At 38.3% G+C, this 26936-nt stretch overlaps 1 protein-coding gene across 6 annotated transcripts in view; it reads left to right on the forward strand.

Annotated features, from left to right (window-relative positions):
- The first annotated feature begins 22673 nt into the window (after positions 1 to 22673).
- Positions 22674 to 26936, forward strand: part of MYO6 (myosin VI) — a 70939-nt gene continuing 66676 nt past the window's right edge. For 5 of the 6 annotated variants that reach the window (XM_062488592.1, XM_062488593.1, XM_062488594.1 and 2 more), the window contains exon 1: positions 22689 to 22805. In XM_062488592.1, coding sequence (XP_062344576.1) covers positions 22689 to 22805 — 117 coding nt within the window. Of the gene's footprint in view, positions 22806 to 26936 lie in introns of all 6 variants that reach the window. The other variant, XM_062488591.1, reaches the window with a different exon arrangement.

Raw genomic sequence — 26936 nt, forward strand, 5'->3', positions numbered from 1 at the left:
TCTTTGCCCTTCCCAGCAGCGTGGATGGTCACTGGGCTCCTTCACACCCCAGTGCAAACTGCTGGCTCTGTAAAAAGGAACAAATCCCATCACTTTTCCATATCTGTGCTGCAGAGGTAGTGTAGCAGAGATCAGGGGAGGCAGACCAGGGGTGGTAAGTCATTGCCATTCAGCTCACCCTCTCTCAGGAAGCCACAACCTATTTTTTGCAGTCTCTTAGACCTGTGTAACCTTCACTGCCTCTACCAAAAGTTATACGAATGCCTCCAGGGCCCTTTGCAGAGAGAAATATAGACATAAAGAGTATGTGTAGGAAATTTAATAGAATTATAGAATCACAGAAGGGCCTGGGTTGGAGAAGACCCTAAAAAAGATGTAGTTCCATCACCCTGCTGTGGGCAGGGACATCCAGGCAGAGTCACACACAGAGAAAGTCATAGAGTAGGATGAGAGAGGATTGTAAAAGATCATGGACTTCAGAGGGCCCTAGGATAATATGGACTTTTATTGCTGTGTAAAGATAAAAACACTTGGGTTTAGTACGTGTGGTGGTTTTGAGGGTGAGAATGAGTTTATTTTGTGGTTTTGGGTTTCTTTTTTTGTTTGGTTGGGGTTTTTTTGTTTATTTTTTTTTTCCTGTTTGTTACTTGTAATCCTTTACAAAAGTAGGAAAACTGGTACTGATCTAAATCGTTGTCTCATTTTCTATGATCCTACTGAGTTATTTTTTTCAGTGTTTGCTGATGTGCTTGTGTACACAAATGGCCTTCTGCAGTGGATTCTATCTCTCTGCTGTATAGCAAGGGGTGTTACTTATGTGGACCTGCCAGGAATGATGCTGTTTCTCCTTCTCTCATACTGGTTGGTTTCCTTTTCTATGAGTTTACTGCTGGGCCTGTCAGTCCTCCTTTTCTGTTTTTTTTTCCAAAATAGAGTTTCTAATGGTTTTTACAGATTTTAGTAGCTGATCTTCTTTTGGTTGTGTTTAAGAGCATTGCTTCAAATTTAAAACTTCTTGGAAAACAGAAGAGGTGAGCTGTCATCGTTGTGTTAAATTGGAGCTGTTGGGAACAACGCACTCCTGTTTCTTTTGTACACGTGTTGTTGTGCAGATGGTGGGATGCTGTCTGTCTTTGGTTGTCATCCCATTACAGTACTCTTGCATCTTCTCAAACACCTGAAATTAGTTATTGTCTAATTTAATCTTGGATTATTTGGACTTTGAGATAGTGTTTTGTTCACTGCATGAATATCCTCTATTAAATTTTTTTTCTCTTAGGGTGTTCAGACATGCACTATGGGCTTTTGAAAAAGTCTTACAACTTAGTATTTTTTTAGATCATTTATGCAAGAGCAAATTTTAAGCTTTGTTTAGTGGAAGGATATTTTTGAAATACTTTTTTTGGGCCATATTCTGATGGTAATCTGAAACAAATTTTAGATCTTGTTTTACATTTTGCTGTAAAGTTCTACATCCTTTCAAAGGAAAAAGATTAATCCTTACTAACCCAGGGAGAGGAATATTAGCCATGAAGTTTCTTAGCCTTTTATCATGCTGTACAAGTCATGTCTTGCTCAAAAGGTCAACACCCACAGAACATGTTGTTTTACAGTTCAGTGGTCTAAGCAGCTGCTTTTCTTGTGGCTGTAGGAATCTTTCCTATTGTCAATGAACATGCAGTCTTTTGATGATATGGCATCTGATGTTATGGGTATTTCTGGGTTATGTGCTAAATTATATATATTCAACACCAAAGCAGCAATGACAAACACAAATAATGTGTTGACCATATACTCTTACATATTATTCTCCTTCAGTTTACATCCTTGCAGTTTTTTTCAGTTTTGCATACATGTATGTATTTTTGTGAAATATTGCATCAGATTTCTTTTAATTTGGAATTAAAAATAGTTTATTTTAGCTAGTGTTGGAGTTTAGGAGTTCAGCTTCTTTGTTTCTGTTGCCACAGAGTTCTGTTTCTGTTCATGTAGTAGTCAGCCTAGCAGGGTTATAAAATATAAAGTTGATTAATAGATCTTTCTTTTAATTGCCCTTTGCAGCTTATATTACATACAGTCTGGGATAAGTTACCGATCTCTTTAGAAAGAGATTTTTTTTAATGCCTTAAAAAATGAAGTTATATTATTTCCTTTTTATTTGTTTGTTTGTTTGTTTTTATTTAATAAAAGCTTGGGATTTTGAGTGAGTAATAAGTACTGACTGCTTGAGTACTTATTGGATGGAAGTGGAAATTTATATGGTTTAAAAAACCCAAAACAGCTGTTTGAGATGAGTTATTTTCAGTTTTAATTCTCGTCCATTTACAAATCCCTTTGGGTGAGAAGAAGGCAGACAAAAGGCACTTCATGTCACTGGTATGTTTACTGAGTGACTCTGCTGCTTTAGCCTGAGGGAGGAGGTGGAAGCAGGGGAATGAGAAACTGCCTGGAAGAAGAAGAGTATTTTGAGGTGAGCTCCTTCTTAAGAAACAAGTGAAGGCTGAAGGGTGATGCCAAGGTGAGAAAGTCTGAGGAGCTGAGAGGACCAAAGGGGGCCCAGCAAGAGGAAACACTTGAAGACTGTACTAGAAGAAAAATGGTGTTTTGGTGGCTTTTGTGCAAAACAGGTTAGTACTGGGGGCTGCCCTTCCTACCATGCTTGAGCAGGACTTTGAAGCCATGTTTTCCTCATCGAACGCGGGATGCTGCCTGATCCCTGTACATGTCCAGGCACTGACCCTGGGTGTGCCTGCTGTGGGTGTAAGACCACAAGGCCTTGCAATTTGGGCTAAGTATTTCACCCCAAGACAGGTAAAGATTTTGGATTGACATCTGAAGGTGTGCTAAGGTGTGGTTAGTGGTAATTAATGAAAGCTAATTGGCTTATGTTTTTCTAGGACTCAGCATGTTCTCTCTAGCAGCCTCTCATTTCCATTGGTCATCTTGTTGGAAATGTCCAAGTAGTTTTTAGGGGATCCAGGTAAGACAGGAGCTTTCTCAAAAGGAGCTTTACTTCCTCCTCTGTATACACTTAAGGGAGAAATTTGAATAGGCAAGATGCAGCTGTGTGTGAGGCTGCTGCAGCTTTGTTTTGTTCAGTTTGATCAGCTGCTTAATTTTAAATTCATGGCCTAGTTTTGTGAGGAACATTTCATAGGCAGGCAAACCCACAAAACTCAAACCAGTAATCTCCAGTCTGACAGTGAAGGAGGCACATCTGCGTGAGGACTTTCTTTCCAACTATTTAATTTTATTTTGTTTCAAGCTTTTGTGTAAGGAAAAGCTGTGTAACTGTCGCACACGTCATGACAGAGGAGAACTGATTTGAATGTGAAGTAATAGCTGTATTTTCAGAGAAAACAATTTTATGTTGTGAGAAATTAGCCTAGTAATATTAGCAAGCATCTGAAAAATGTTTGCTGATTGATGAAAGTGCTGTTTATTTTTGAAGCTTATGTTTTAGCAGACTTCAAGTTACTACTGTTGAAAAACAAGGATGGGTTTTTTTTCCATTTTTCTGACAAACCACTTCCCTCAAGTATCTTCTGCAAGTGTTTGGACTATGCTGTATTTCTAACATGAGCTAAAAGCTTGTACTAATACCTAGGGAAGTAAAGGAAAACTACTGTGTGCCTTTTATATTATTATACTCCTGTCAAAGTCTTTGCATCTGCTTCAATACCAACAAGAAGTAATAGTGGGAGGAGAACGAATGGTTTTTAAAAGTCTTCCTGTAGCTGAGGAGCATTTCACCTTTTTCAGGTACCAGGCTGTCTTCCAAGGGCTTCCACCTAGCTGGGACAGGAGTGGCATGGTGTGGAGCTTGGGTGCTGCAGGCTATAGCAAGTAATAGGATACAGACCTTGGTTCAGTGATAGCTGATATCACCTCTTTGCACTGTTGGATGTAATGGCAGTCAAATTTTGACCCAGATGCATGTGATAGCACTCATTTGCAGTTCAGCGGAGTTTAGAACATAATGAATGCTCTGGTGGATGTTGTTAGCATGTCACCTGGATTGGCTTCCTGGATTGCATCGTGCCTTGCCCATCATTCATCTGCCTGGATCACTCTGGTGCAATCTGGGTCCTTGGTGGTGCTTCATGTGCTGATATTTGTTGACAGCTTCACAAAGGGTCTCCCTCTGGATCAGACTTATTTTTTCAGGATAAGCTTCTGCCCTTAAAGAATCCCTTTGTAAGTTATTCCCAGGACATGTGCCTTCTCTTTTTTTTTTGGGGGGGAGGTGTTTTTTTTTTTTGTTTTTTTTTTTTTTTTTTTTTTTGTTTGTTTTTTTTTTTTTTGTTTTTGTTTTTGTTTTTTTTTTTTCTCATTTATGTTACACTACTTGCAGGATATCCTGCCTTTTGTGTTTCACAACTTGCTGGCAACGGGAAGGATTTGCATGGCGTCAGATGAGCATGCAGGTTCACATGCTTTTTGTTGACTGCCTATACCAAGACAGATTGCAAATGGAGTTTGTACAATAGAGCAAGTAAAACTGGCTGCATCAGTGTGGTTTTCTGAGGATGAAAGAGATGATGGCTTTTGCTTTACTTATCAGCCAGTCTTGGTGTCTAGTCAAAGGGGTAGTGGAGAGATGCAGGGCGGAACATGTGGTAGAAGCAGAATTTGAAGACTGGGAAGACAGTTTAATCAAAATCTGTGTTATCTTCTTTGTTTTCTGCCTGTCCCTGTGGAGAATGACCGGTGTCATACCAGTTAGCACTGGATTGGGAATGGCTGTAATTTTACTTGAAAGCTGTCAACCTACAGTTAACCCTGCTCATCAGGCTGAGGTTTGGAGAGTGATGTGGAGGACACATTTGCTGCAGGGAACATTCCTGTAATGGCAAGCTTTGCTCATGTGTGCCCAGCACTGCCTGGGAAGCCCTGGAATAGAAGGTGCTGGCTCTCCACGTGAGTCAGCAGGAAGGAATACTTCGTGTTGTTGCAGGCTATTGTGAGTTGCTGCTCTGCTGGGGACTCCTTTGGCTTTTCACTGTATTTCACGCCAAGACAGGTAAATATTTTGGACATCTGAAGGTGTGCTAAGGTGTGGTTAGTGGTAATTAATGAAAGATGATAACATGCTGAGCTTGTTCTGGGTCAGCAAAGCCCCTTGTCACCGTGCCAAGAGCACCCTCACAAAGAAAGCCCGATGCCTTTTGCCTCCAAAAATGCCTGTGGATTCACTACATTCCTGGACCAAAGTAGCAGTCAGTCTTCCTGTTTGGGAAAAAGAGAAGTGTGGAGAATACTGTTGCCTTGAGATGATGATCTGCTTTTCAGGCTAATTTTAAGTGCAACTTAATGTGTAAGGAGGAGGAGGCAGTTTAGAGTAGAAGGGCTTGACAAGGGGAGTAACTACCAGACATCCAAAATTATGAATGTTGATGTTTAGCAGGGTGGTGTAGGCAGAAGTAGCCACATGGAAAAGCATGATCTGGAGCAGTGGCTGCTGAGCTGGGTGCTTGCTGGACAGGGGAGGCTGAGCAGATGTGATTGACCTTCCAGCCAGAGCCTTGGTCATAGGCTCAGCACAGGGCAGGATTAGCACAGCTCCACTGGCAGAATGGGCAGCTCTGGGCCTCTTGTGTTCCCCAAAACAAAAAGCAGTCCAGAGCATTGCAAGGAGTTTTTAAGATGACAGCTTTAACTGTAAATGAGAGTTTCTTTCTAGAAAGAAACCTCCCTTTTTTTTTTTTTTTTTTTTAATCTTAAATAAGGCTTTTTGAGGCTGGGAGAAAAGATATGCTATAGGATACCTAGAGAAAGGGGAGAAGCCAAGTATCAAAGAAGATGAAAAACATTCACTACAATCAAAGCCTGTCTTTTATTCCACTGCTACAATAGAAGAGCCAGTCAGGCAAAAAAATCAGTCCTCTGTCCTATACCTCCCTGATAGTTTTCAGTATAAATCTAGTTCAAGAAACCCTTACTGGTAAAAGCTTACAGGAAGGCTGCAGTAGTTATTAGAGCACTTCCTGGGTGGCTCAGCCTTCATCTCCGAAGCCACACCTGGTATATTAGGGGTTTCCTATGCTGTTATTACTGTTATGCTAGACACGTTTCCAGAATGCTGTCAAAAGCTTCTGTATCAAGGGAGGATCATCACACAGCACAGGCTGCTGGATGTGTGGAGAAATTAGGTAATCTACAGCATCCAGTAAAACTTGAATGAGTTTTATAGAGTGGAAGCTGAAAAAACAAAAGCTTTTTTGATAACATTCGAAATATAATTGTGTTTCTCTCTTGTACTTAAATGTCAGCAACTTTTGCTAACTTGACACTTCTAAAAAAGAGTTTATTATTTCTTAACAGCCATGCAGTGATATTTTTATTTTAGGAAATTTAGATTTGTGTTCTTCACAGGTCATAACACTGGGAAATTAGCAAGCATGTTTCACCCTTGTCTCTGAAGGCACCATAGAAACTGGATGTACAGGCATTTGAGAAGGTATTTGATTAATCTTGTTTCCTTTATTGTTCCCAAGTTATTGGAGTTATTCAAGAGGTATGAATTTTTTTTTTTAAGTTAGAGTAAGCCATAACAGCCAGCAATTTCTTTTCATTAATCACCCAAGTAAAGCAGAAACTCTGGAAGCTGTGAATTTCCTCTGAACGGAGCATTGATACCAAAATGCAATGTCATGGTTTTAATTTATTAATAGAAATAATAAGATAATTCTTCCGACTTTGTCCTTCGGTCAATAAAAGGAAGCACATACTTCCCTGTAATTGAAGACAGGTATGCTGTGGAGGGTGGAACTGGACTCTTTGTAAAGGGAGGTGGAGGCTCCAGTAAGTGGTGTGACGGGTACTGATTCATATGTTGATGCATTTTGCAAAATAGGTCTATTGGTTGGTTGTGTTTTGTTTTGGCTTTTTTTTTTTTAGTTCAATGTGTTGAAAGTTGCATCAGTTGGGCTGCTCTGTACTACATTTTACTCTTTTTGAATTCAGTTGTTTTTGAGTTCTTGCCTCAAGACTTCATATAGGTCATTGGGAGGTGGCTGAAACCCATGTGATGGTTGCTGTCTCAAAACCAAAGGAACTGGAGTTTTCTGGGTTCCTGAGGAAGCACCTGACTGGTAATAATCCTCCAGGGTCTTCTTGTTTTAGAATTATACTCTCATTCTACACAGTTGTTTCTTTTACACTGTGTTTTGAATTTTTTCTAAGATGACCTTAGAAGATCATATGATGATGTGAAAAAACTGTACTTTAAAGCTTTTAGTTTTCTAGTTCCCATGAATAATTGAAAAAAAAAAACTCATCCCCCAAGGAGGACTTTTTACTCTAGAAAGGAAATACAGGATATCTATGAGGAGTTTAGTGTTGGCTTTCCCCTGCCCATCCAAGATGACACTCAGGTCATTCAACAGCGTGAAGAAATATCCCTCATGAAAGCAAATTTAAAACATTTCTATTCACAAGGAGGAATTTTAATTACTCATATCTAACTTTCGTGTTGAATTCTGCATTACTGTAGCTTAAGCTCCCATGGAGCTCAAATTTTTCATGAAAGAAAATACATTAAAAAAATATATCCATACATCTGAAGTAAAGAATATATCTGCTGGAATATTATAGCAAGTGCTGAAGACTTCCAGACTAGAGTTCTAAAGAGAATGCTTGAGTGAACTTGGCTTGCTGCACTGTAGAGCACAGGTCCAGGAAGCTGAAGAGGATGCTTTGTAAAGCCTTGAGACAGGGAGTCACCAGGTTGTCTTGTTGTGGGTCCACTGATGACAAGTTTTACACGACCTCACAGTGACTTCACATGAAGTCTTTCCTTCAACAGCAGTACAGTCTCTTCTGTGTTGTATGCCTCGTCTATTAAAACCTAGTTATGTATTAGTTTTCCATGAAAAAAAGTCAGGGACTGTTTCGTAGTTTGCTATTACATAATCAGCAGGGTGAGGGTCTTGCTTTAATCAGGAATGTGTCAATTGACTTTCATGAGGACTTTGCATGTGACTTTTTGAACTGTTTTTTAGGATTTTTGATTGACATCATTAACATTTCTGAGTCCATGGAGTACCTGCAAATGCTGAAACCAGCCAGGAATCTGGCTGGGTCTCACGTGTTTCTGTCAGAATGCTCTAATGCTTACCTTTGGCTGTATCTGTGTGTATACTAAAAAAACCCCAAAGAAGTTGCTTTACAGACTAGGTGTGACATCTTGTAAATCAGATAGAGAAATGTTAAACTAGAAAGAAAAGAAAATTTGTCTTAATTTAAAATCTGTGATAGTGGTTAAAAGTAATTCTTCACAACATTTTCAAAATTGTGTTTAAAATAGTTCCTGTTGCTAGTCTGTGTGGTCTCTGTTTCCACTGGCTGTGTATTACAGCTTTTTCTGCTAGATTGAAGCCTTCTGTAGTTTGTTTTCCATGTAAATATTACAGGTACTTAACCTGTCATTACATAACTCTTACTGGCTTTTATTTGGCAAAGAGTTGTTTAAAACCAGATAGAATTTGGTTTTAAACCAAATGGATGTGTGGCTGGTCCTGAGCATTTAGAGGAAAGTTGTGCAAGGAGATGTCTTGCCTTTACCTTGAAAGAGCAAAGGGATGTATCTTTGAGGTTAGAAATTAGTAATAATGTATTGTCAGTAGGAAGGATTTTGAAACTATTGGTTTAGATTGTTCTAGAATTGGAGGAAGGCTTTAAACATGCTGATTTTGTTCAGAGAAAGTGTTGCAATTAAAAAGAAAAATAAAAGAAGATTTAAGTATCTTTGAAGCATGCTTAAGAACTATTTCACGTTATCCTCTTCTCTAATTGATTAACTGGATTAAATGTGCCAACTAACAAAACCCATGGATTTCATAGCAACTGATCTGAAATGATCTAATTAAGTTTGGGCTTTCCTCTTGTGTCACCTGGGTTAATCCAAATGATGTACAGCAGATTCCATTAAATTGGCCTATTTCTTGGAAATAATGTTGAGGAAATCAGAAATTTCTTCAAGAATGTCAATTAGATAAAAGTACTGAGTGGAAATGTCTGTTTCATGCTTTCTGGTCCTTGTCACTCATATAGGCAAATATGATTTTATTACCTTTCTTGATGGTTTTGATCTTGAGTGTATTGTCTGCCTGTGGTATATCCAGGCACATAGCTGAGACATGGTTTGACCCTGTGATGTCAGTTTTGCTCATTAAAAAATTATTTAGTCTTTTTGATTTCTGGACCCCCTGAAATTTCTGCTAAGCACCATTCTGCTGAATTTTAGTCATTAATTTCGTATGTGTGGAGTCTTTGAAATATTACTTTTTCTTAATCTCCTTTTCAGGGGCTGCCAAACCAGCAGTTATTTTTAACTGTTCTAGAGGAGTGTTATTTAAGTCCTAAATTTTATATGGGCCAAATATCTGTGATCCACAAAAAGTGCCCTACTTTTATAGCTGAGAAACATGATGAATGTGAACCATCCTTGATATGAGATAGCACAAGGAACCTTTCGTAGTAGGTTCCAGAAGGTTTGCTAGTAGAGGTTCTGTTACATTTTCCATTTTCTTCCTTTATGTTGCACAAACACAAGAAAAAATATACTGTTGTTTAGTAAATACTTTATGTACATTCTTCTTTTTGAAATGTTAAAAAAAATTGTATTTACTTTCTGATGATCAAAGTCATGATTTTCTACATTGGCTTTGAACATGTGAAGTCAGGTTGTATCCAAATAATTCAGGCCATGCTTATATGTATTTTAGACTTTTTTTTTTTTTTTTCCGAAAATGTTGCAGGTGATATCAGTTGGGAAGATGAGAACACTTGCTGAACAAAATTTTCCCAGCTATGGAAAAAAAACATTGGGTTTGGGAAGGTCTGAGTTTTAAACCTGAATCATTGTGAAAATATACTTAATGTTTTGGATATGCTTGTATTGCTTTAAATTTTGCTTTTAGTAAAGGGAAACTTTTATGTCTACAAAAGGACTGTATGCTCTTTGAGTCTACCTGTAATTCAAAGTTCATACAGACTTTTTTTTTAGCACAGAATCATAGAATGGTTTTGATTGGAAGGAACCTTAAAGCACATCTTGTTCCAACCTCCCTGCCATAGGCAGGAACATGTTTCACTAGACCAGGTTGCTCAAAGCCACACTTTAAGGATGGGGCACCCACAAGTTCTCTTGGCCACCTCTTTGAGCATCTCCCCACCCTCTTAGTAAAAAATTGCTTGGAAGTACAGATTATACATGTTGGCAGAGATATTTTTCTGTTATTGCTGGGACTTGTACTGCGTGTGTTGGGGAGAAGTTTACCAAGAAATGGGAAATGTGACTTGTGTCCTGGGTACCTTTTATCCTGGTGGAGGGATGAGAAAGCTTTACTTGGGTTTTTTGATGGTGGTATCTGTGGTTTTTGTGGCAAAGAGTTAACATTGCACCCATCTTATATTTGGGAACTTTAAGCTTCTGTATGTGAGCCTTTTCCACTCCCCTTGAGGGTATTTTTAATAGTATCTTTTATTGTGTTTTTGAAACAGTTTGGATTTGTGTTTTATATATTGTCCATAAATGAAATAAAAGTTTACTTTTTATAAAGTAAAAATGGAACAGGAACAGAAATTTTGATATGTGGTTAGGTTTGTGCAATTGCAAATGCTAGCTGTGCTTTTGACATAAAGCACTGATTCATATCTTTTCTGTCTGAAAAGCAGGAGTAAGATTAATTACCAGAGAGAGGAATCTATACCCCAGTTTTAGACAAAACATGGTGATTAAAGGTATTTGTAGGCCGAATAAGTACAAGCCTTTGTTTGGACTGCTGAACAGGGTTATGTTGAAACGTGCAGGAACAGGACTTATTTGCATTCCTGTTACTGTTGTTTCCACATTTCCAGTCTACAGCATCATCTGATGGGGAGCCAGTGGTGAGTTACCAGCCGAGCATGCAAGTGATGTTTGACTTTGAGACCTGTTTGATTAGACAACAGTATCTCTGTGTGTCCTTCTGCAGTCAGAGTGAGGGCTGCTTGACAGGCACTTGGGGTGCAGTGACCCTGGGTGGGCTGGGGAAAGCTGCCTGCTGGGGGCTCACAGGATGGGGTCTGCTAAAGCATCTTCACAGCTGAGGTGGAGCTAAAGATGATTTTAATCATCCTTTGTGTTTAGAAGGTGACATCACTACAATTACATAGGCTCTGAAGGGTGAAACTTGTGTTTAGCTGGTGTTTGAACTCAAAGAAGCATAATATTTAAAGTGCTGAACTTTGGAGGTCGAAGACAGAATTTTTGTATATTAGTAGCAATAGTCTGTCCTTGAGGAGGAGGGAAGGAAGAAAAAGTTAATGTTACTTAAAACAACTATCTTTGGATTGTTTTAAGGCTCTTTTTCCTGGTTAAGTGATGATGTATGATTGGTAGCTATGTATTATGTGATCACTCATGCCTGGTATTAAAAAGTAAAGCCCAGATAAAAATGGCTGTAAAGTTGAAGTGCAGATAAAAAAGGGGGAAATGTACTGTAACTTGTTTTGTCACTGTATTAGAACAAGAGTCTTTTTTATGCCAGTCACCATCAGCAGCTGGATAAAGAATGAGTAGAGGTGTGTCTCCATTAGTGTTTTTGTTCATCTTAGGAGTTTACTATTCTAATGAACCTCCTGGCTGTCTGCATTGGCTCCTGTTTGGATGAAACCAGCCTGGAAGATGCTCCTTAGAAAAACACCTGATAGTCTGCAGCTGTGAATTCATATTCAGCTGAGGGGACCAGACTAGAGATACACGGTACAAACTAGAGCTAGTAAAACCCTCAAGATGTGCATAGTATGGGCACTGGTCCCTTAGTGCTGCTGTTTCAGTGTTACCTAGTTACTCCTGTTGTACCATGTTATTTACTAATAGAGGTGTATACCTCGAGTTTAAAATTTAACAGATTTATGCCAGGAAAAATAATGACTGGAAAAAGAAGTGCAAATAAATATGCCCTCTATTTCTGAAATTTTCCTTTTATTGACATAATAAAAGTTATTGTTAAAATCTTTGTGATTAGTAAATAAAAAAATAACAACTCCAAACCAGAAATATCTTAAGTTGACTGCTCAAGTCTTCTATAAGATATCTTTGATTCTGAAAGTGTAATATATTGTTTACTCTACAGTGTGTTCAGTTTAATTCAAAATATTTTAGAAAGGACTGAAAAGCAACAAAATGAAAGAAGTATGTTACTTGTAGTTGAAAATAACATAGGTGTTTTCATTAACCATTTTGCCCCTGAGTTGAAGATTATTCTTATATGCTCCTAATCCCATCAGTATTAAATTCTTGAATATTTGTTAAAGAGAGGAAAATGAAACTGAAGTTAAATATTCATGTAATTAAAAGAGAAAAAGAAAAAAGTGCCGATGATAACTGCAGTATCTTTTTATTTAGCAGAGCTTCACTCTGTTGTCTGATCTTAGATTCACTACTCCCTTAAAAATATCTAACCATCGGATTATCACTGGGTGGACAGTTCTTGAACATCTAGACTGAAACCATTGCAGCTGAATTAAATCAAGACTGCATGGGCAGTGACTTGGTGACCTGGTGTTATTTCTTAGATGAATTTCCTAGCCTCTGGAGATGCATTTTTTTTGTATAAAATATTTTGCATGGTCTGAAATGAAGGCTTGAGTGCCACAAATAAATGCTTTGAGCTGCTGACCCCAACTGGGAAATAGCAGTGGTAGCATAACAGTGTTCATTCTCCCAGAAGTCTTTTTCTGCTGTAATTGTTCAGGAAGTTTTGAATTTAAAAACACCTGAGCTGCATTTTGTGTCTGATTTACAACCTGACTAAAAGCATTCCTTAACTCCACTTCTTGCTTCTGTGCCAAAATAAATAGGCTGATCTTAGCATGTGGCTGTGGTGGTTTGTCCTCTACATGAGCTTCTGCATAGAATTTGTAATTATGCTTAAGGGCTGGTCCTGGGAGCCGTGATTCTGCATAATTTATTTTCGGTTTGCTTTCGTATCAGATATATTGAGACAGTGTGTGCCTGTGGTTGCCATGCAGTTCCCAGCCTCAGGGGTGGTTCTCCTCTCTTGCCTGTGAAGAGAGAGTGTGTTTGCTCTGTTGCCTGCGCAATGACACCTGCTGCTGAAAGCCTTAAAGCTATCCCAGATTTCTTCTAAAATATCCACTTGGCTAAGTCTAGTCTCTTGTGACACTTGGGCAGAAAATTTGTAACCATTTTTGTGGTGTTGCTGGTTGGTTATTTTTACTCATTGACTTAATAGAATCGTGAGCAATATGCACTTTTTTTGCACATGCATGCTAAATTAATAACGTTTTATATGGAGATGGGCAGTAACATTCATGCAATCTATTTGAGGTACAAAAATCAGTCAGTAAAATGCAGTTGGACTTTGATCTCAATCTTCTTTTTTCTGAACAAGAAGTGAGTGTGATGTTCTTGAGCTGGATTTCTTATAAGCCATGGTTCATAAAAGTATTGGAGCTGTGGGAGCTGCATCAGTCAATTTCTGTGGCTCCCTGAGACACTGACTGAATCAGGAGTAAGGAAAACAGCCTGTTTGTCTTTGGCTGTGGCAAAATCTGTGCAAAGATCAGTTCAGCGTCTATAATCTGCGTGACCCTATACCAAGGTTTAGGGAAGCCTAGAACTCTCTCAAACCTTGCAGAGAGCAGTGTCTTGCCAAAAAATGAGAGAGTTGAGCTGTGGTCAGGATGTGGCTAATGTGGAAGTTGTTATAGCCTGCAGTTTTCCCTGCTGCCAAGATCCTGTCAGTGCTAATAGCAGATTTTGTCTGGTTCCTTGCTGGTCACATGCCAAGCCTTTACAGTACTTGGCCTTCTGTGAAAATACAAAGTATTCATGAACAGTACAAGAATTCAAGGTTATTTTAGAGTCACAGAATGGCTTGAGTTGCAAAGTCCCTTTACAGAGATCAAGTCTTACCTCTCTGTCCTCACTAGGTTGTTTAAAGCTCCATCCAACCTGATCTTCAAGGTTTCCAGGGATGGGACATTCACAGCTTCTTCAGGCAAACCTCCCTTTAAAGAATCTCTTTCTTACATCCAGTCTAAATCTATCGTTTTTCAGTTTAAAGCTGTTGTCCCTTGTCCTCTTTCTAGATGCCTTGATAGAAGGCTTCTTTCATTTATGGAAAGGCCACAATAAGGTCTTCCTGGAGCTTTCTCTAGTCTAAACACCCCCAACTCTCTCAGCCTTTCTTCATAGGAGAGATGTTCTAGCCCTTTGGTACTGTTTATGAGTTTTAAATGTATTTTATTCCTAAATCATATATTCCAGATACTTTTTTTTTAAATTGAGATAATGTAAATGATCTTTGTCTTTTGTTGTAATTACTATTTTTTGTCTCATAGTAATGGGCCCACTATACTCATCTTCCCAAGGAAATGAAAGGATTTGGTGACAAAACATGTTCTGTGTCACTTCCTGGAGTAGCTTTCTTATCTTTGCTCTTAAATTTGTCTTAAATGACTCTCATGATCTGTTATGTTAAGAGAAAGCTTTCAATCACCTCCCTCAGAAGTACTATTATCAGTGAGGTCTTGGCAATAGATTTAATTGTTTATTTACTTACTTATTTGTATGCAATTTATTTACTTACTTATTTGTATACAATACGTGAGTAGATTTTGACAATAATCTTCCTTTCCTAGTTGCATGATTCTGAAGGGAAAGTTTCTCCTGAGTTCACTGGTCTCTCGCAGATTGTGTTTCAGCTCATTGCCTATAAACTACACTCATGCTTTTTGTAATAAGTACAAACTGGTATGGAGAGAGGGAAAAGGACTTTGAAACAGGTAATGTAAGTGTTTTTAGGAGCTAATTATGTCTCAAAGAGATTTGGATTCTGTAAAGAGAGGGGTGGCAATAAACAGTTCCTGAATTATACTTGTTAATTCACAGATGCTGATTTTCATTAGTTCCTAGTATTTACTCCTCTAATAAAGTGGTCAAATCAAAGTTAGTACCATTTGAAACCATCTGATTTACTTACTATTTGTTATACTGGTAGTAAGTTAGAAAATACAAATATATTTTTTCCCAGCCCAGGCTCTTTGTATTGGTCTGAGGTCAAGCATCTGAGGTTTCCTGCACACCCTCCCAGCAGCCTTTGATGCTGCCATCTGCAGTGCTTAGTTTATTTGACTTGACTTGGCTCCTGCCTGAGTATATATTCTTATTTTCCTAAAATATCAGGTCCATTTTCACTGTATGTACCAGGAAGTGTTTGGCAGTGTGTTTTTATTGTTGGACTTTAAAAACAAATTACCAGGCAAGCGTCTCTCTGTTCAGTTATTTATGCATGTGCATTTATCAAACTGATAAAACTCAGTGCAGGTTGGTTGCTTGCTTACTTTTGTATTTACTTAGTTTCATTTGATTATTCTGCAGTGAGAGGGTTATACAGCTGAAGTTCAAAACTTGACAATACATGGGTTCAGAGAAGGGGTCAGAGGGTCACCCTCAGCAGCCCCTGGGGTGTTTCTGCAGCATTCACAGAGGCAGCCATGGAGAACAAAGTTAGTGATAGGCTCCAGCTTATGATTCAGCTCTTGACTTTCTCTGCTGGAATTATCAGGCAGCTTGAATGTCAAGGGCTTAGCATCACTCATCTAAAAGTACAAAATAGATGGCATTGTCACTAGGGTAGTGTAGGCTTTCTGCTTCAAGTATTTTTCAGAAAAAAATACTTAAGTTGTGCAGAGTTCTTGAATTTCCTTTTAAGTATTTGGGAATCAAATTAAGGACTTTCTTAGTGTATTTTTAAAATTTGCATAATTAGATTTTGTGCTGGAGGTGAGGTCCCTTGTATTTGGTAGGCTTAGGCCACTTGGTTGCTTCTGTTTTACCTTGTATATGAAGCTAAAAGAGACTGAGGCTTAAAGAGAATAAACATATCAGTTCTTGTAATAGGTCACCTGAAGATGAGCAATAGCTTGGCAGCCGCACATGCTGGGTGGGGAAACAGGGCACTCTAATTTGACAGTAGGAGAGTATGAGATGTACAAGATGAATGGGTGGGGAAGGCTGAAAAATGACATAACCAAAGGAGAATTTGAAGTTTATTAGCTTAGAGAGAGTCATCCTCAACCTTCAAGAAGTATTTTCTCTTTCTCATGTTTACACTTGGAAAAAGTGGCACATGAGGATATAAACAAATACACTGTTAAAGTGCTAGCTGAAGGGGTTTGAAATAACTTGAGGCTTATGGAATGTGATTTAAGCCACTGTGCTTGAGCACTGCTGCCAGTGGTCATACAGAATGACTACTGCCATAGGGATAGTTAACTCCAGAGCTCACCTTGTCTGCTTGAACTACTGCAGCTAGATCTGCAGGAGTGCATCCTATGTGTTCTTTATATATTATGAGATGGCTTAAGATACTTTTTGGTTTTGCTTTGATGTCTTTGTCTGTTTGGTGATTTCTGCCTTGGTATGTCTATTCTCTTGCTGCCTGCTGGTTTCACTACAGCTGACTTGCAAAGCCTGAAAGAGTTAAGTTGAACAACCTCTTTCAAAAGTGTTTTTATGGCCTTGTTAGTTTTCTTCGGTTTTTTTCTAGTCCTCATTTCTCTTTTGTAATGTTTCTGAAGTAGTGTCCAGACAATAACTGAGGAGTTTTTCTTTAATTTTAACTTTGCTGCTCAAATTTGACATTGTGTTTTGTGTTTTTCTACTTTTCCTCTTTCTACTTGTTGCTATTACTGGAGTAGTCATTGGTGCTGGTTGAAAATGCTTATGCAGATCCCCTTGGCGTACTTAATTCTTGGTTTGTCAGGAAGCTCTACTCGAGTTATTTTAATGAACAAGAATTGTGAAAAAGACCTCTCTATTTTCTTAGTAGGAACTAAAATAAGAATAATGTTCTTGAGAGAACAGTAGCTCTAAAAGTATGGCAGAAGAGGAGGAATCACAGAGAAAATCATCAGACCTTACTGATTCTAATACTAATTGAGTTTTAATTTCTCAGTATCATAGTCAAAAGACCACCGCCTCTGTGGTTAGAATTTTACAAACTTGCAAGCTGTAAAAAGTAAATTTTGGTCTTGTATAACGATAGTTGATTTGGACAAATATTTGTTAATTAACATGACATATATGTTGCTATCTTCCTTTGCTATGTCTCATTCGATCTTCCATCTTCCCCACTTCTCATGTGGTACAATTAATGAGAATGTTTGCTGTTTCTCCTCTGCTGGTGTGCCACAAGTGATCTTCTACTGTGTACAGCCTCTCTTATGTATTTCTCTGCCTTATCTGCAGAGTTGGTATGTTTGTTAAAATTGCCTAAACTCTACTCCCTCTGGGCTTCTTAAAGTTTCACTGTAACCTCCAATGGCAGATTTCCTTGTCCATGTGAGATTTTTTTTTTTTTTTAATTTCTTGAGCAATATTGAGAAATTTGCACAGTAAACACCACCTGGAAGACACTTGGCCTTACAGAAATCTGTCCAGTTGATGTACAAATTATTTTGGATAAGCTTCCTACAATAGGTGCTTTTTTAATGGGCTACATTTTTGTTATATGAAAGGTGCATAGACCTACAAAAGTGCTGATTGATTCAATATGATGCATTTGAAAAAGTATAAAACACATGTATTTCAAAACTGAGGTTTCCTGAACAATGCCTGGATCACCTCATTTTCAGGATGTTCACATACATGAAGCATTTGGTTGCTGTAGGGGAAATTTACTAGCATTAATTGAATTCCTTCTTTTTAATAGCTTATTTTGATGCAATAGCCATTTAAATATTTGCAGATAAAGTAGTATGTATTTTTTTTTCCAAAGTACATGTTCTTACTCAGACCATCTCCTGCCCTGCGTCAGTACTTCTCAAGAGAGCAAGAGGCAGAGCAGGGAGCAAAGCCAGGAGGGTAGCTGGGGTGCAATGGCTTAAAGCAGCAGTTAACACACAGGAAGGGTGAGATGGTTTAGAGGAAGCTGTACAGGTCTTTGGTTAATCCTGTTCCTACCACACCCCTTCTTCTGCTCCTTAAAATTTGTTCTTCCAGGAGTATGGATGTTCTAGGCAAAGGTGTTTTCAGAAATGACATGGAGTATTGCAATTGTGCTTTACTGATTGCCAGATTTAATGGAGAGAAAGTAAGATTTCTCCTTTGCTTAAAGCATGAGGGACCGTCTTGTCTTTTCTTATTGAATAGTAAACACAAAAGCAGAGAAGGTATTTCCTATGTGAATGTTAAATACAGGTGAATACAAATGCAAAGGAGTGGTTAATCTGGAAATACTACAGAAATCAGTTTCTGGCTGCTCAATATTGAAAACATGGTGATACATGCAAATACACAAGAAAATAAGCATGCTGTGAGAATAATTTCATCAGCTGTTGTGCTCAAGTTGTCCCAAGCAGTCTGAGCAGGTAGCTTTAAAGGAAATTTTTATCTAGTAATTCTCAGATATAGAATGACTACTCTTTGTTTTACATGCATACATTTACAAAAGGTAGTGACGATTAATAATTTGGGGTTAAGATTTTCAAAGCAAGTTGGTTTGAAGGTACTTCTGTGATATGTTATATTCCAGTCTATTTCTTCTTTTACAGTTTGGCAGAAGTCTCTGCTTGAAAGAGTTATTTTGCTGATGTTATTTTAGGTATGAAAAAGCTGCAGTGTGACATGAATAAACTAGAATGTGTTAGAGTTTTGTAGTGAACTGGTGAAGTAAATAATAAAAGTGGTATCAGTTTAACAGTTGAAAAATGCAGCTGTAACTGCATTGTAATTAGCTCAAATAAAAATAAATCTCTGGTATAGCTGGAATTAATTTGAAATACTGTGTCACCTGCAGTAGAGTGATGCATGCTGCCTGAGCTTTGTCTTGGAGAAGTTTCAGTTGAGCAGTAAACTGAGGTTGCAAAAGTAATTGGTCTGACAGTAAGGTACCACTATATATGAATGTTTTCCTCTGACTAGTTTCTTCTGTATGTTTATAGGACCTTTCTCAGAGCATTCTCACATGTAATCAGGAGAATTTTGAGCAGCTCTTAAACACACAAGTGCAAGGTGGTTTTAATATAAAAAAAACCTATGTGTTTTACAGTGATAATTTACTACTATACCTATGCTAATTAGTTTATTTTCCTTGGACTTAGCCATTTTAGTGAGTTACTATTGGTTGCTTAATGAAGTCTAATTTTTCATTTGTTTAAATCAGTTAATTGAGCAATCAGTACAGTGTCTTGGTATAGCAGACTGTTCATAGGATAGTAAGTAGGATCAGATAATGCAAATGCCTGCCTCTGGGCTCTGGCAACAGGTTTAAAATTGCATTAGTATATTTTGCCTTTGTAGAATTCTTTCACCAGATGGTAGCATTTGATTTCCTTTTGAGTAGTCCATAACACCCAAATGTAGTTGTACATTCTTTTAAAATCAATACTACTTAAGTAAACATAAGTGGGAGGATAGTGTGTCAACTTTCAACTGAGAAATTGTTAGTTGTTTGTTTCCTATACTCAATGTGTAATGTAGAATTTTTTTTTTTTTTGAGAAAAAGATTGTCATTAAACTTTCTCCAAAAGGAGAAATAATAATGCACAAAAAAGTTACAGAAATGTTGGTGGGTGTTTTTCTTGGAATCTGGGCACTGATTTGTCTTGCAAGTTTTTTGAACACTAGTTCTAGTGTTTAGCCAGGGCTGAATGTGTTCAGTACTCTTACTGATAATTAAGGTAAGGTCTATTATTGTGTACCAATTATGAAGAAATAAAATCTGACATTTGGAGAAACAGCTATAAAGTTGACCAGCTTCAGGCAAAGGCTGATTTTTATTGCTATCCCTCTTGTGCTCAGCAGAGAGAAAAACTCCAGTACTAGATTCCTGAGGTCTTTCTATGTAGAAAGAGAAAAGGACAGCTGGCTTCCCACTTGTAAGCATAATGTTTGCCAATTCTCTTATTCATTTTGGAGATGTCTTGATTGTGGAGACCAAAATGATCCAGCAACTTAAATCAATCAATATATGTAAACTGGCTATTCAAGAGCTTGTTCAGGAATAGGCTTCATGCATCTATCTCAAGGCAACGGCACAATACATCAGATGGGGGTGTAAATTCTAGAGCAGGTAATACGTGGTAGGTTTTGATATCCAGTTTCAGTGTATTCCCTGCCAGAGTCCCAGCTGACAGAGATGGAGTGGTGCTAAACCCAAAAATTACAACTATTTTTGTGTCACTACTCACCCAGAAGACTGTATTTATTAAAATTAAGTGTCCCATTAATAGCTGACTCACTTGTATTTGGATTGCTTTCATCCACTGGCATCTCAGATGCTTGCAAAGCCTCAGGTACTTTTCTTAAACTAGCATTTCCTGGTGGTAGCTGAATTCAATCACTGCTTTGTCCTTCAAGAGGGTTTTTTCAGCTTATGACACTCCCCTGTCATAATTTATTAATGAAGTATGAAGTTGCCTTAAGAATATGTAAGAATGCAAAAAGCCCTGTCGGTGAACAAAGCAGAAGCATCTGGATGTGAATTGGGGAGGCTGGATTCTAACTTCTGCTGAAATTTTGGCAGTAATTTTAGGGTTTGTTTCTTGTGCAACATGGCTATGTCTGGAGCCCTGACAATGCTACTTGGGGTGTAAAAGACAGCCTTGTTTTTTAGTGGTTGTGTGACATATCGTTTAACTACTATTTTGAACTAGCTTTTTAAAAGCAAATGATAGGTTTGTGAAAAAATGAAGGCTTGGTTATATCCAGAAATAAAACCAGCTCTTTAGCAACTATGCCCACGATGGCAGTTGGATCTGGAGGTCAGGTCTGTCTGGAAAAAAATTCCTTTTTCAGTACCATAAAATAAAGAAAAAATGGCCAACAGCCAGTAGTGAGTGAATACATGTGATGATTTATTGTATAGTGATGGCAACACATAATGAAGATGCTGTTTTGTAGAGTTCATGGGCTGTGGCAAAAGGCTGGAAGTAAATAGAAGTAAATGTGATACTGGAGGTTTTAGAACCTAACTTTCTGTGTGTAGTTAAAAGAAGTTACTGTGTTCTGTTCATGGGAGAAAAGTAAATCATAAGCTTTTCTGTAATTTCACATTAAAGTTGCCAAGGCATAAGACAGCTTGCTGTTAACTAAGACCAGCAGCATTCTCAAAGAGATTACAGCCAGCCTTTTTCTTTCCTTCAAACTTTTCTAACCTGTCCTTGGAGGCAGTAAAAAGCAGGTCATGTGCAGCATGTGTGACAGACCCTCTGAGGGGCAAGAATGTCCTTTTCTGTCATAGTTGTATAGCTTTTCGGTGGGCCAGTCATTCATTTTCCTTGCTGCTGCTTGTGGCAAAGGGATCTGTAGCCTTCACTGTTTGTGTGAAATTTTGAATCTTCCTTTTCCTTTAGATATGGGGGAAAAAAAATATGGGACACTTTGCCGAGCTTTCCCTAGACTTCTGGAGTTTGTTTCCAGTGTTTTCTTTGCTGCTTGGCGGACTTATTTCTTTCATGCTGAGAGAGGCAAGTTACACCTTGGTGGTATGGGATTACTTTTTACAAATTTTGGAATCACTAAAATGTGTCAGTTTAGTATGTAAATGAGTTTTGGAGGAAAGAAAGGAACAGCCAGGAGAAGTGAGCCTTTTGAGCTGAGTGGACTCTATTCTTATTAGGGTGAGGACTATAAAGTAGGTTTAAAAGAAACCAAACCAAAAAAAGAAAAAAAAAAAAAAAAGACCAATTCAGCATATTTAAAATGGCACCATTAGCCATTCAGAGTGTGCCAACCTTGGCAACTTTCCTGGTTAGCTCAATGAGTGTTGCGTGCAGTCAAATCCTCCCTTTTAATTGTGAACTTATTTAGCTGTATAACTTGAGGAGCATAAAGTTTGAATATCCTGCCCTTTGCATCTTTTTCACTTGCAGATCAAAACTATTTCAAAACAATTTTCATGTCATTTTTTAAGGGAAAATAAAGTTCCTTTACAGGAAGACCTGTAATGTTACAATATCAGGAGGGTCAACATTTAAAGAACTTACAGGATGATAAATGAATTGAGATTAAATATATTTGTGGGTTATTTGAAAGCTGTATGCTCAGCCACACAAAAAGAGTGAACACATTCATTTGTCTCAAATGCCAAGAGACTGGATTTGTGCTCACATGCCTCAGCATGCGCTGTTGCAAAAATACAAATATTTGTACACCAGATCAAGTGCAGACAAGTATCCATTAGTCAAATGACCCACTGCATATAAATGTGTATATATGTGTGTGTCTTTACATGTGTATCCATACATGTGTATGTACATACTCCTAGTATAGTCTTGGCTTTGAGTCTGTCTTGCACTTCTAATTTGATCATGAGATAGACTCCCTTCTTGGTCCACAAGTTAGGGAAGCTGGATAAAGAGCTTAGGGAGCATTGTGTGGATCCCGTGAAAAATGGTTCTGGTCTTCAATCTTCAATCTTCTCCCTGCTGAAGTCCAAGGGGTGTCCTTTGTAGGTAAAGCGTTGCGAGTTGCAGAAAGGCTGGCTCCAGTCTACAGCAGCTGTCTCCTTTCACACTGAATTATAGAAATAAGCGTAGAAATAAGAAATAAGCATAATAAAATAAAGTCTGTGTAATAAATCCTGATGGTTTATTCAGTTTGTATACAAAGTGTTTTGATTAATTTTAGTTTTATTTTTTCTAACAGGAAATACTGGATAGATCCCACAATGGAAGACGGGAAGCCCGTTTGGGCTCCACACCCAACTGATGGGTTTCAGATGGGGATCATTGTGGACATCGGCCCTGACAATTTAACTATTGAACCTTTGAATCAGAAAGGCAAGGTAAGTGTCTCACAAACAAAGGAAAAGACAAAAAACATACAAGAAACCACCTTACCTGTAGGCCAGGTCTTTGCCAGTATCTTCAACTGCACACAGCCTGAAGGAGTTGAAAATCAGTTTTCTGGTCTAAGTTTGGCTATGGATCTTTATTCAGCTTTAGCTTGTATTGCAACGGACCCCTCAAACTGTCAAGAAGTGTGTCCTTCATCAGTTATCTGCATGTGCATTGAGGATGTACTCATGAAAGAGAGGAGATTTGAATCTCTGTAGCCTTTTGATTCAGCACTGTATGCTTAATTTTTCTCAATAAGACACTGATTAACAGCCTGCTGTTGAGATTAGCTTCTCTCTTTTTCCTTACATGCATAGGAAGAGTCCTACAAGGATGTGCTGGGCCCTGGCTAAGATTAGATTGATGAAGACTGAGAGATGAATCCTCTTAACTCAAGTACCTTGAGAAGTAATATGATGTCAAACAAAGGTCCTATGGAATTGCTACATCAAATTAAAGTCAAAATAAATGTAACTTTTAAAATGAAGACAACCAATTCATCCTAATTAGTATGCTCTGATGGCTTGATTTATCATGACATCTTTCAGACTCAGTATGCCATAACTAAATGTCAGTTTTTATAGGAAGCACATTGTAGCTATCAATTATCCTAATTCAAATGGTCAGATTCCTGGGTTGTACTAGCTAGAATAAGATCAGCACTACCTTAAAAGTTGTGATGTCAGTCTTTTTTAGTATGTTTTTTGTGCCCTTTCTAATAGTTTTGTTTTTTCTTTATATTCAAGGATGTAGAAAAGACAACAATGTGTTTTGTAACTTCTTTTTTTATGTCAGGAGTAGGAGAGAATGCCTTGTCACAGGTCAAAAGGTGATGCAGCAGTGCTTCCTTCTGGAGGAATGTTTATAGGCTTTCTTTTTTTGTGCATCTTGGGAGAGGAAGTTGATTTGCCTTCCTTAGAAATGCAAAGCAAGTGTAACATCTGATTTTTTTAGTGAGAGAGATCAGTCTGTAGGCTTAGTAGTAGTAGTAGCATTCATTTGTCAGTTTGAGGAGGAGCAAGATTATTCAGACAAGGATATTAAATATTCCAAACCTGTGGTTAATATTAAATGGTTCTGATGTCATAAAGAGCAAAAGCCTTTACACTGAAACAGAAACAATACTTAGGATATTTCTGAGTCACTATTTATTTCTAACATGTGCTCCTTTCAAGGACCATATATCATTAAAAAAACCCAACAAAACAACAAAAAATGATCCTAAAATAAAAATAGTTTGTTTCATGGTTTTCTCTAAAAAAAAAAAAAAAATCTCTTTTGTCTAGGGAGTTTGTTATTCTGCTGTTGGCTGTTTTGAATTAAGCAGATCAATTAAGAACTTAATGTTCATTCATCTAAGGGAACACACTTCACAGTCTAAATGTTGTAGAGATTATGGTCCTAAATTTTTAACTTATTAATTAATGTTATATTAATAAAGGTGGAGTAAAAAGTTTTCTTGGGTTACCTTCTCAGTCTTTTCAAGGTGTCATTGATTTCTTTTTAGAGAAACATTTCTCATTGCTTTTTGACTTTTTAAGACCACTCTGTTCTTGTTCACTTAAACCAGTCATTTGAATTAGTCAGGATTAATACTCATTATCACTTTGTTTTCTTAAAATGGTAGTTCAGAAGTGCTCTTCAGTGAGAATGCATGATAGCAGCTCCAGAGTTGCCCATGATAATTACAGGGAGGAGATGAGTAACCTGATCTTGTAAACATATCTGGGGAGTGTAACTTATTATTATTTTTTAATCTGGGTCATTACCATGTCATATGTACTCTCTGTTAGGCACTGGTAGCTTACCAGAGGTCACAGTCTGAAAAGGAAATGTGTATGCATGTGTTTGATTATTGCCTTTTATGACACTGTTGTAAATAAATGCAGTATGTGCTGCAAGGCAGCAGTTTCAACAAGTCTTAAACCCCTGCCTCCCATCCCCACCCGTAGCCAGCTCTGCCACTGCAGAGCAGCACTCTCCCAGCTCTGCCTGCCGAACTGTGTGTGACGCCCCAAACGAGGTCAGAGAGCAGATCTGACTTGAAGAAGTGGAAAGTTTTCAGCATGGCAGCAAGCAGTGGAAGGGGGGGCAGAGGAGCTGAGGCCATTGTGGTGGCAGGTTGCTTCACATTATGAAACCAAGTTACCCAGTCCAGACTCTGTGAAAGGTCCAACACTCCAACATTCACTTAAACCCCAGCAGCAGCAGTTTTGGGTACCACAGCCTATCCCCAAGAACTGTTTACAGTTCTGTGCAGAGGCTGTGTGTCTAACAGAGGTGGGGATTTGAGCCACCCAGCCTGCCCTGCACAAAGGACATCCTGCGAGCCGCAGCAGCGCTTTACTGCAACAGAGGAAGCATGTGTTACGTGATGGGAGCCGCTTCCCCAAGGAGTAGATCACTGGCTTGCAAGGTTTATAAATGCCAGGACTGGAGAAAAAAAGCCAGAGAAAATGGAGAGTGCTGTGCTAATGAGCATGGTTCCACCTAGAGCTGGAGTCCTGCCCTGAGAACGGGCTCTAATTTGGATTGATGGTACCAGAGATGGCCATCACATGCTGGTGGTACAAGGAAGAGGCAGGTAGAGAGGGAACCAACTGTTAAACTCAACTGGTATTGTGCTTTCATTTTTTCCTTAAAGTGTTCTTTTCTGAATATACTGGGATTGCAATCTTGGATCCTGTTGCATATGTTTTTTTGTTCCTTGAGGCTGAAACAAGGAGAAGGCGGATGACAGGAGTTTACTATTTTCCTGGAGAAAGCAAATGCAAATAAAGTGATTAAGAAGAGATGCACTGGAAGGGCTTGCACCCTGAAATGCCATTCTGGGCACCATGGGGCACTGAGGAGTAGAGAGCAGGGACTTCTTAGAGCATCAGCAGTCATGAGTTTCTGGCAGTCACTGGGAAAGTGTGAGGTGCTGCAGGCACTCACTGACACCCTTCCTGCCATCAACTGAGAGACACCTTATGGCTTTGTGCCACTTCTGAAGGGTCATGGAAGGTTTTATGGGCCATCTGCTCTGGTATGCTGTGAATAACCAGAAAGGTATTTTTCCCAGCTAAGTGTAAATGAATAAATGTACTTTGAAGGTAAGATCAAAATGTTCAAAGTTCAGTGCTTTAAGCTAAGGTGATTTATTTTGGGGTTTTTTTTTAACAGTGAGCACATTGTGCTTGCACAAGTGAGACATACTCTTGTCTTACACATGGTTTGTGAAATATAGCTGACAGTAGGGATGTCTCCTTTCTGTATCTGGAAGGTATAAAGGAAGGCATGGTTACACATATTGGATTACATGGTAGAAAGAAGATCCTGCTTGAATGGAAAGATATCTTTTTTCACTCATCTAGTTTCTGGGAGAATAGTTAAGATTGCCATTGGATTTCAAGGGCTGCTTCATTACAAAGACAACAAAAAACCCCCTTCAGAATTCCCTAAACATTGTTTTGCTTCCTGAGTCCACTTTAATGTCTCATAAGATTAACACACTCTCCACTTTCTTAGAATAAGCTTGTTCTAAGCTATGATTAATGCAAAAGTCTTCCCTCAAGTATCTGAAGGGATTTTTCCTTAAAATAATTGTTAAAAAAATTAAAAATGGGACAATCTAGTGAAGAATTTATTTGGATATTTTCTTATTGATATATCTAGGATACCTTACTCATTTTCTGTTTAAAATACTAGATTTTAGTACTTGAAGCTCTGCACATCTAGCTGTCATTCTCACCTATGTATCAAGTACCTTAGGTACCTTAGTTTACATAAAGCACTATTCCAACTGTGAAATACAGCAGTGACTTTTTTTTGTTGTTGTTGTCACAGTTGAAACTCTACCAGTGTTCTTATCTAAAGAAGTCCAACAGAAAAACATGAGCTTTCAGATAGGAGATGATACAGCAGGAATTTTTGGTTTTTTTTGTCTTAAATCAGAGGGCTGATTTAAGAGAGTGACGACACTGAAAAAGCTCTTCCTCTTCTGGGATAGTTGTAGCATGGCTGACTTTAACTCCAAAAATGTTAAAGTATCAGAAGTTTTTGAAGAGTCTCACAGAATAGTTGGGAATCATGTTCAT

This window comes from Cinclus cinclus, chromosome 3 (genome assembly GCF_963662255.1).
Source record: "Cinclus cinclus chromosome 3, bCinCin1.1, whole genome shotgun sequence".
NCBI lineage: Eukaryota > Metazoa > Chordata > Aves > Passeriformes > Cinclidae > Cinclus > Cinclus cinclus.